This window comes from Cupressus sempervirens, chromosome 10, assembly GCF_028749045.1.
Source record: "Cupressus sempervirens isolate cs-2001-9-10 chromosome 10, ASM2874904v1, whole genome shotgun sequence".
Lineage (NCBI taxonomy): Eukaryota > Viridiplantae > Streptophyta > Pinopsida > Cupressales > Cupressaceae > Cupressus > Cupressus sempervirens.
Genome location: NC_143127.1, coordinates 734,708,226 through 734,719,377, shown reverse-complemented (window position 1 = coordinate 734,719,377; position 11,152 = coordinate 734,708,226). Strand labels below are relative to the sequence as shown.

The 11,152-nt window shown below is 37.5% G+C and overlaps 2 protein-coding genes across 2 annotated transcripts in view; one reads left to right on the top strand and one right to left on the bottom strand.

The window, feature by feature from the left end:
• The window catches only part of LOC149535946 (uncharacterized), a 48,986-nt gene that overhangs the window by 28,104 nt on the left and 9,730 nt on the right, over nucleotides 1–11,152 (bottom strand). The gene's annotated exons all lie outside the window — the stretch shown is intronic.
• Nucleotides 120–11,048, top strand: LOC149535950 (uncharacterized). The gene is made up of 6 exons (XM_089803513.1): nucleotides 120–217; nucleotides 2,748–2,892; nucleotides 7,234–7,333; nucleotides 9,722–10,376; nucleotides 10,528–10,760; nucleotides 10,876–11,048. The coding sequence occupies exons 1-6, from the start codon at nucleotides 120–122 to the stop codon at nucleotides 11,046–11,048; spliced, it is 1,404 nt and encodes a 467-aa protein (XP_089659639.1).

The following is an 11,152-nucleotide window of genomic DNA, read 5'->3' as shown; positions in this document are numbered from 1 at the left end:
TCACTGCTTGGAGACTCACCTTGAAACGGGAATCGCGTGGCAAAATATCTTCATTTATGTTTGCTGATATTAGTTACGGACTTAGCTAAATCGCGTCTTGATAGGGCACGCTGGAACTGATGGATCAGGAGTTCCTAAATGATCTCTCAACATTCCGAATCCGCTGTAATACCCTCCACACTCGTCTGACGGAATTCGTCGCACTGCACGGACACGGGTTTTGTTCCCAATCTCCCAATGAAGGCTGCGATTTTAATTGAGTTCAGAAATCTCTGTGATAGGCGTGCCTCGTAAAAAGCTTTGGTTATGTTGTGAAACCCTGAGATCCGATCTTATGCAGTAGCCGCTCAACTCTCGACTCACAAATTTTCCATTTTAATGAATCCTCAAGACTCCCGCCCGTGATGAGATGATCCAAAGTTCGTTAAGAGGTAACAGCTTCAGGAGAAGTCAGGCAGCGGAAATTATCCTTGTAAAATTTCGTAGCTACTGTGAATTCCGTTTTTGGATGTGCCCCTCTGAATTGTATCACATTGCCTTGCCCACCTTGCTAGATTCAGACATCTTAGTTAACTCGATTCTTAATTCATCCACCATGAAATGGCTGAAAACCATCTCCAATGTGCAACCCTTCGGGGGAATATTTCACCTCCTCAGTTATGCAGATCCAAGGGAGTTTTCGTTCCCAGAGACCTAATGGAAATTTGCAGAACAATGACCACAAATTGCCTCAATTGGAATATAAACCGAATCCTCAAAATCGCTTGTTCCAAATGGGAGCCCTATGTCTTCTATTTATTCCCTTCGCTGAGAAGTTTCTGGAAGTTTTCCGGAATCATCCTTAATGATATAAAACTTTATAAAATTAAATAAATAACTTGATAAAGTTGGAGTACAACCTTTATTTAATATTAGGACGAGTTGGCCCCACTTACTCAATTGTAATTATCGGAAGACAAAAATGACCCTCTTCCCATAATCATTTGCCTACGAGAGTCGATGATAGGCAAATCCCCTGTAAAGTTATGCTGTTTAAAAAAGGGACATGACATTTTCCCATCCTTGCATCTTAGCCCTCAATCCCTCAAGCCTCTTGCCTATAAATTGGATCCTTCCCCTTTGCAAAATAACACAATCCATGAAGTAAAGTCATAATGCCATTTTGAGAAGCCATTTTACATCAAAACCATACACCCACACCCAAATTCCAACTCCATTTGAAGCCATTTTTGAAGCATAAGCTTGAGCATACATCCTATCTATTTAGACAAAGCCACTCAACAAGAGAGCTTCTTATTGAGAGAGTCCATTAATGGCTCATATTCTCAATTAAGAGCTCATCTTAGTCTATCTTGAAGTTTATGAATTTTGTTTAGTTTGTAGAAGCTTTATTTAAATTTGGTTTCTATTAGCATACTAACATTGCTCATATACACATACGATAGTTGGTTGAAGACGGGACTATAGATCTGCAATATGTTCCTACCACAGATCAGACTGCAGACATTCTCACCAAGCCTCTTGGTCCCGATAAGTTTGTCAAATTCAGAGGACAGCTTGGTGTGTTAGATAGATTAACCATTAAGGGAGGGTATTACAATAATAGATAAGACGTCTATTATTAGTTAATGGTTATCCTGTAAATATATTTAGCTTTAGTTTGCTTTCGTTTTTTGCTTTCTCTGGAATAGAATGTTTCTATTCTTTACGATCGTTTCCTAAGGAAACATCGTCTCATTCTTTTGTATAAATTGACCTTTCGGTCTCTGTTATTTATAAGCAAGTATTTACCAATTACCTCGTAATAAAGGAGGCCTAGAAGAACCCTCTCCAACACAACCTACGGATGCGGAAGCTGATGCAGATGCAGATGTGGATGTGGCTGCGGATGCGGGAACATGGGAGCCAATACCCCTTAACTCTTCAACTTGCATTTTCATATTTGCTTTGTCTTTTTCAATTTTTTCTAATGCCATTAAGCAAGTGCGTTTTGCCTCAGGAGTTTGGTGAGTGCAAACTGTAACATCGTGTCCAGGTATAGCAGCAATGTGGAATTTCAATCTATAATACCCCCAGAAGTTATTTTTTCTTTACAAAACATGCCTTTTGTTTGATATTTGGTTCTTCCAGGAAACTCTTCATTATATTTCCAACATTCATCTTTTTTACCCATTGGAATTTGCGAAAAATAAGAGCAAAGGCTGCTGCAATAAAAAAAATTATGTAAAATATCAAAATTTGAAGCTAATAAAAATTAGAAAACAACAAACCCTAGCTTGCAACTTAGTAAAAATAAAGAACATTCAAGATTTACACTAAAATTCTTGAAAACTATAGAAATTTTTTAAAAAAACGCATAATACACTAAAAATTTAACAAAAAATGCATAATACACTAACATGCAAGAAAAAAATAAGCACTTACCTCTTGCAAATGAGTTGAGGAGTGTTGATATTGGCTCCTTAATTGGCTCCTTAATGCTCCCAAAGCAATTGATGGGCTCCCCAAATGGCCTACTGATCTCTTTGGTGCTCTTCCTTCTTGCCGGTTGGAAACCTATGGCTTTTCTTTTCTCTTCTTCTCTCTCACTTTTCCTCTCTTCTACTCATGCTTAACAAATAGAAGGCCCTTTAGTGTTATAACAAAGAGAATAGGTCAAAAACAAAGTGAAAAAAACAAGTGTTTTTTTTCTAAATTTCAACTTCTCTTTTTACATACCACGGGCAATTCATACCTGATTTTTAAAGGCGATTTGGGCGATTTTTACATGAATCGCCTGAATCGGCGATTCAGGCGATTAATGGCCCAGAAATCAGTGATACCGATACACGATGCAAAAAAATCGCACAGCATGAATCTGGTCACGGAATCGCCGATTCAGGCGATTTTTGGGTGATTCTTGTTACTATGCTTATGACCTTTCATGTTTCAATATATTGCATTTTTTGCAATTTTTACCAATTATGGATGACAACTTTTTACAAAAAACTGCAACTTTTACATGATTAACCCAAATGACTACCAACCATGCCTAATACATTTAAATGGTCTAAATAGACCTTATCTAACCCATGAAATACCCTGGCACCTAAAACCTATGATTAATCCTGGCTCACAAAAATGACAATTTTGCCTAAATTGGCCCTACAAGGTGCTCCTCCACCATTGCTCAAGTGTCTTCAAAACAATCAGGTGATGAATAGAGGTTTTTCTTTTTTTATTTCTGTCAAGGTTCCTTCTGATTAATTGTTGATATAGTAGAAAACAATAGTTTGTGTTGGATACCACTGGGGAAATTACATCTAGCCCTTAACATAGCCAATTCAACACATTCAGGGAATTGTGAAACACATCAATCTCTTTTACCACAATGCCATCCTCTAGCCCCAAGGTACACTCATGGGGAAGGTACATATTAAAAGGGGAATCAGAAGTATTCCACAATACTTCATCTCAAAGTGTAGAAGATTGAGAGGTGTTAAAAATATCTTCTCACAACAAAATGTCCTCGTTGGGAGGGGGGGCTTTAGGAGAGGTGTATGGTGAGGCCAAAGAAACATCACTTGGATCAAGTTAGCTAATAATATAATGAATAATAACATCTCATAATAGTGATTGTCGTGAACCATGATCCCTAGTCCATTGTGCTTACTTAGCATCGACAATTACGGGGAACCCATAGTCATGTTTGAAACTGGCATATATAATTCACAAAAAGGATGGCTTCTAGTCAAAGAATAGCAATCACTATACAAAAGCTAAAGTATGTGCCTTATAAGGACAATTAATAAATTGTCAGTCAATTGAAGTGTTTGATTCATAGTAACGAGAATCGCCCAAAAATCGCCTGAATCGGCGATTTCGTGACCAGATTCATGCTATGCGAATTTTTTTGCATCGTGTATTAGTATCACCGATTTTTGGGCCATGAATCGCCTAAATCGGCGATTCAAGCGATTCATGTAAAAATCGCCAAAATCGCCTTTAAAAATCGGGTATGAATTGCCCGCAGCATGTAAAAAGGGAAGTTGAAATTTTAAAAAAAAACACTTGTTTTCTCACTTTGTTTTTGACCTATTCTCTTTGTTATAACCCTAAAGGGCCTTCTATTTGTTAAGCATGAGTAGAAGAGAGGAAAAGTGAGAGAGAAGAAGAGAAAAGAAAAGCCATTGGTTTCCAACCGGCAAAAAGGAAGAGCACCAAAGAGATCAGCAGGCCATTTGGGGAGCCCATCAATTGCTTTGGGAGCATTAAAGAGCCAATATCAACACTCCTCAACTCATTTGCAAGAGGTAAGTGCTTTTTTTTTTCTTGCATGTTAGTGTATTATGCATTTTTTGTTAAATTTTTAGTGTATTATGCGTTTTTTGTTAAATTTCTATAGTTTTCAAGAATTTTAGTGTAAATCTTGAATGTTCTTTATTTTTAATAAGTTGCAAGCCAGGGTTTGTTGTTTTCTAATTTTTATTAGCTTCAAACTTTGATATTTTACATAAAAAAATTTATTGCAGCAGCGTTTGCTCTTATTTTTCACAAATTCCAATGGGTAAAAAAGATGAATGTTGGAAATATAATGAAGAGTTTCCTGGAAGAACCAAATATCAAACAAAAGGCATGTTTTGTAAAGAAAAAATAACTTCTGGGGGTATTTATAGATTGAAATTCCACATTGCTGCTATACTTGGACACGATGTTACAGTTTGCACTCACCAAACTCCTGAGGCAAAACGCACTTGCTTAATGGCATTAGAAAAAATTGAAAAAGACAAAGCAAATAGGAAAATGCAAGTTGAAGGGTTAAGGGGTATTGGCTCCCATGTTCCCACGTCCGCAGCCGCACCCACATCTGCATCTGCATCAGCTTCCACATCCGTAAGTTGTGTTGGAGAGAGTTCTTCTAGGCCTCCTTTTTATTCTAGTTCTTCTGCTCGTGCTAGTGCTAGTGCTAGTGCTAGTCGGTCACATACCGAGACAGAGTCTCACACCAACCTATTGCAGCCTAGAGTGCGGAAAAACAGAATGGATAGTTACTTTGTGCCTCGCACTACTCCTGGCTCCCAACCCACGCTTGAGGGCATGGGTTTGAACAAGGAGATTCACGATGCTGCCAGAAAGGAGATATGCAAATTTTGGTACTTTTGCAACATTCCATTTATTATAGCCAGGTAATTGATTCTTTTTTCTTTGTTTTCTTTAAAGTTAAAATTAAAAGTAAAAGTAAAACTTTAATTATATCTACTTGTTTTATAATTTGAGTCTTTGACATCTAAACTTTCATTTGTGACAGGGCTCCTTATTGGCAGAATATGATAGATGCAGTTGCTATTTGTGGTCCGAGGTTTAAAGCCCCAACTAAGGCTAAGTTGAGCGGATACCTCCTGGATGAGATGGTAGAGGACATGAGGGTTGACCTCGAGGAGAACCGAAAGGAATGGATTGCAAAGGCTTGCACCATCATGACTGATGGTTGAACCGATAGGAGGAATAGAACACTCCTCAATTTTCTTGTATCCTGTGGAGGTGATTAATCATTCTACTTTCCTACATACATTGTAAATTTTGATTTGTTGAATGCTAATTCGTTAATGATCCATTTAATATTATAATCCGTTGTTTTGTTACTTGTAGGATATACCATGTTCATAAAATCCATTGATGCTTCCGCACATGTGAAAAATGCCACATATTTATGTGAGGCTATTGAGGAAGTAATAGCAGAGGTGGGGGAACAAAATGTGATCCAGGTGGTGACGGATAATGCAGCAAATTATGTTACAGCAGGTAAACTTTTAACTTTGCAAGTTTTGAAAATAAATTTATTTGAATTTTGAAATTTGAGTTTCTAATTGACTTAAAATTGTTGTAGGTAAACTTTTGATGGAGAAGCACCCCACCATATTTTGGTCCCCTTGTGCGGCACACTGCATTGACCTCATGTTGGAGGAAATTGGCAAATTTGAGTTTGTCAAGTCATGTGTGGAAAGGGCAAAAAACATATGCAAATTCATTTATAATCATGCATTTGTCCTTAGCGCAATGAGGAAGTACACAAAAGGCAAAGAGTTAGCTCGCCCAGGTATCACGAGGTTTGCCTCGAATTTCATCACCTTGCAATCCTTGTTGACATCAAGGGATGGATTGAGGAGCATGTTTGTTGGGCAGGAGTGGATTTGCTCTTCCTATGCTACGACCACTGTAGGGTTAGATGTGGCGGATTGCATATTTGATGAGGATGGTTTTTGGAAACCTGCTAGAAAAATCCTTAAGGTAAATTTATTGCAATTTAACATTTAGTATTTTGCTTTTACTTTAAGTTATATTATTTTATATTTAAGTTTTGACTCAAATTTTTTGTTTTACTTTATAGGTAGGTCACTGAGCCCCTTGTAGCTTTGCTACGAACTGTTGATGGGGAGAAGTCCTCTATGGGCTACATTTATGAGGGCATGGATAAGGCCAAGGAGGCCATCAGAGCCCAATATGCAGGAGTGCAGGAGAGGTATGGCCCTATTTGGGACATCATCGATAGGAGATGGCAGAATCAGCTCCATCGACCCATCCACGCAGCAGCTTACTATTTGAATCTGGCATTTCGTTTCCGTCCTGAGTTCAAGGCGGATGCAGAGGTTCTCACTGACTTATACACAGTGATTCAGAGATTGAGTAGCGATGAAAATAGCGCTGCTGCGATTGTTGAGCTAGACCAGTTCAACAATAAGGAGGGGCCACTTTTCTCTGGGAAGATGGCCATAAATGCTCAGACAACACTACAGGCAGGTAAAAATTAAATAATATATTCAATGTTCATGAATCTAGATTCTAAACTTAAAGTTGATTATATAATGCATTAATTTAGAGTTGTAATTTGTAAATGAGACTAATTGTTTTTGTTTTTTCCTTATTTCAGATAAATGGTGGCAAATGTTTGGGGCCACAACCCCAAACCTTCAAAAAATTGCCAGTCGCATTCTTAGTCATCCGAGTAGCGCTTCTGGATGTGATCACAATTGGTCCATGTTCAAGCACATCCACTCGAAGAGGAGAAACAGGTTGACAGTGCAGAGGTTGAATGATCTTGTCTTTGTTCATTACAACCTTTGTCTTAGGATCAGACAGATTTTGGGCGTTGACTCCTCTCTGATCATTCTGGAGAAGATTGATCCAAAATCATAGTGGATCACAGAGACCGTGGACCCAGTCTTCACTAAGGAAGACCAAGCGTGGGTTGACTAGGTGGATGAAGAGGTTGAGGCTGTGGCCAGGGTAGAGGAGGCAGCTAGAGCACGTTCAGGCATTGGTAGACGCACAGACGCAAGCCCTAGCGACGTTATTCGTGAGCCCATTGCCCATGCAGGGGACATGGCTCGGTGGTCCTCTAGGACCTACCTTACACGCCTTTCTCATAGGCAAACTGGATACTCAGAGGCTAAGGTTGAGGCTGCAGCAGAGCTAGAGGATGATGATGAGGATGATGAGGCTTGAGTTGGAGCCTTGTTTTTATATTTTGTTTACACTGTATAGATATTGATAGTGATACTGAATCACTAATAGACATATGTTTCAAACTTTCATGGATCTTCATCTTAGATTTATACATAGTACATACTACATACATTTATGATTTGATGTCTTATAGATCTTCATGATTTCATCTTATTGATTCTATGATTTGAATCATTATGATCATTTGATTTTTATTTACTTCAGCTAGCATACAATTTACATTTTAGTACATAATGATAACATAGTTACGTATGTGATGGATTTTATGTTTCATGTTTATGTATGTTAGATTCTATTTGATGATGTTATAGTGTTTTTAAGTTATATTCAATGAAGGGTGCATGAAATAAGTCTTAAATTGTTAAAATCTTTACATTTAAAGGGTTTCTTCAAATTTGCCGATTCACCGGCAATTCACCCCCGATTCACGATTCGATTCGACCGTGCCGATTCCGATATGATTCCGATTCACGTTACTTTGGTTTGATTAGATGAAATGGTGTGGTTGGTATTTAGGGAATCAGGTATAGACATGAGACATATTGTTTGGAGCGCACTTCAGCATTAATTTTGCAAGATATAAGGAGGCATTCAATACGACTTCAATGGGGGAGGGGGTAGATAAGAAAAAGTCACAATAAGCATATGAGCAGAGTAGACTGTAAGTTTGAAATGATGCAGAAGAAAATATTGACGAATAGTAAGGATAAACATTTTTAGATTTCTATAACAAATAAAGCAGTGAATAGAAAGAGAAATCTTACATTAGACGAAGAGCTTTCAGATTAAATAGGAGAAAATGAACACACTTGTGCCCAAGCATTTAAACTATTTTAGCTCCAATTTTCAGAATTGATTTTTCCATGAAAAGGCTCTCCTTGCAAGATTGAAGGAGACAATTTAGTAGTTGGAAGTTGGAGAAGTTCCATGGACTATTTTCACACCTTCACCACATGATCAAAGTTCCCCAAACATGCATGCTCTAAATGGTATGCACTTTTTGCTTATAGATCTATGAAACCTACAAAGATACTTTGAAGTAATTTAAGGAATACCAAAGATATCAAGCTTGTATCATTATAGAGGTCTTATAAACAGCCCATAGAGTCTTAAGAAACTATTAAAATCTATTAAAATCTATAAGAACATTAAACCTAATCAAAAATGATAGAAGGTTATGGAAAAAGGACTTCCTTTACCATCAACCCACTTGAGGCACAGATGTTGAATGATATCTCTCGCAAACAGAAGCACTCACACAAAGGGGTATTGGACAAAGAAGGTAATAAAAGATCATTATAGTGTAATTTTTCAGTGAGAGATCAAGAATCAGAAATGAGTGTTCAGGATACACCTTGCATATCAAAATTAGAGGACCTTTATATATATATACATATATATATATATATATATATATACATATATATATATATATATATATATATACATATATATATATATATATAGTGAGAACCTTTATCTGTCAAACACATCTTATCCAATTCCATACAAGATTTGCCCAAGAAGAACAACTGTCACAGCTCTTTGATTACAAGTTAAACCATAGTTCCAAAAATCGCCATGAAATCGCCAAAATCGCCGAAATTGCGATAAGATTCATGGCTCCCGATTTTTTTGGAATCGGAAATCGCTGGTGGCGATTTTTTCGCTTGAATCGCCAAAATCGGCGATTCATGGCAAAAATCGCCAAAATCGCCATCGTGAATCTCCAGAAATCGACCGCAGCAGCAAGGATAGAAAGTTCAATTTTTTAAAAAAAACACATGTTTTATTTGCTTTCTAAGTTGACTTTCCTCTTTGTTATAACCCTAAAGAGCCTTCTATTTGCTCAGTATGAGTAGAAGAGAGGAAGAGTGAGAGAGAAGAAGAGAAAAGAGAATCCATAGGTTTCCAACCGGCAAGAAGGAAGAGCACCAAAGAGATCAGAAGTCCATTTGGGGAGGCCATAAATTGCATTGGGAGCATTAAGGAGTCAATATCAACACTCCTCAACTCATTTGCAAGAGGTAAGTGTTGGTTTTTTTTTTGCATGTTAGTGTAGTATGCATTTTTTGTTAAATTTTTTTAGTGTTCATTTGCAAATCTTGAATGTTTTTTATTTTTAGTTTTACTAAATTGCAAACTAGGGTTTGTTGTTTTGTAGTTTTTGTTTAATAGTTGCAAACTTTGATTTTTTACATGAATTTTTTTATTGCAGCAGCCCTTTGCTTTCATTTTCCAATTTCCACAATGGGTAAAAAAGATGAATGCCGGAAATATAATGAAGAGTTTCCTGGGAGAACCAAATATCAAACAAAATGTATATTTTGCAAAGAAAAAATAAATTCGGGAGGTATCTATAGATTGAAATACCACATTGCTGGCATACCTGGCCATGATGTCACAGTTTGCACTCAACAAACCGCTGAGGCAAAACGCTCTTGTTTAGTGGCATTAGAAAAAATTGAACAAGACAAGTTGACTAAGAAAATGCAACTTGAAGGGTTAAGAGGTATTGGCTCCCGTGCTCCCACATCCGCAACCGCATCTACATCTGCAAGTGCATCTGCATCAGCTTCCGCATCCGTAGGTTGTGTTGGGGAGGGTTCTTCTAGGCCTCCTTTTCATCCTAGTGCTAGTGCTCATGTGAGTGTTAGTGGTAGTCGGTCTCATACTGAGACAGAGTCCAACACCAACCTATTGCGGCCTAGAGTGCGGAAAAGCAGAATGGATAGTTACTTTGTGCCCCGCACTACTCCTGGCTCCCAACCCACGCTTGAGGGCATGGGTTTGAACAAGGAGATTCATGATGCTGCCAGAAAAGAGATTTGCAAATTCTGGTACTTTTGCAACATTCCATTTATTGCAGCCAGGTAATTGATTCTTTTTTCTTTGTTATCTTCAAAGTTAAAGTTAAAAGTAAAAGTAAAACTTTAATTATATCTACTTGTTTTATGATTTTAGTTTTTGACATCTAAATTTCTAATCAATATCATTATTGGCAGAACATGATACTTGTGACAGGACTCCTTATTGGCAGAACATGATAGATGCAGTTGCCATTTGTGGTCCGGGGTTTAAAGCCCCAACTGAGGCTGAGTTGAGTGGATACCTCTTGGAGGAAATGGTTGAGGATATGAGGCATGAGCTTGAGGACAACCGAAAGGAGTGGATCGAAAAGGGTTGCACCATCATGACTGATGGTTGGACAGATAGGAGGGGAAGAACACTCCTCAATTTTCTTGTATCCTGTGGAGGTGATTGATCATTCTACTTTCCTACATACATAATTTTGAATCGTGATTGACTATTTCAAATTTTGATTTGTTGATTGCTAATAGTAATTATAATTCGTTGTTTTGTTACTTGTAGGATATACCATGTTCCTCAAATCCATTGATGCTTCTGCTCATGTAAAAAACGCCACATACTTATGTGAGGTTATTGAGGAAGTTATAGCAGAGGTGGGGGAACAACATGTGGTGCAAGTGGTGACGGATAATGCAGCAAATTATGTTGCTGCAGGTAAACTTTTAACTTTTTAAGTTTTGAAAATAAATTTATTTGAAATTTGAACTTTTTCTAATTCTAACTTAGAATTTCTAAGTTTCCTAAGTTCTAAGTTCTAACATGTTTGAAATTTGAATTT

Excerpts from the sequence above, each read along its gene's own strand:
- LOC149535950 (XM_089803513.1), top strand. The coding sequence starts at position 120 with ATGGATCAGGAGTTCCTAAATGATCTCTCAACATTCCGAATCCGCTGT. Across the intron at positions 218-2,747 it reads GTCGCACTGCACGGACACGG|GCGATTTGGGCGATTTTTAC; the intron begins GTTTTGTTCCCA and ends TGATTTTTAAAG. Across the intron at positions 10,761-10,875 it reads TTTTCTTGTATCCTGTGGAG|GATATACCATGTTCCTCAAA; the intron begins GTGATTGATCAT and ends TGTTACTTGTAG.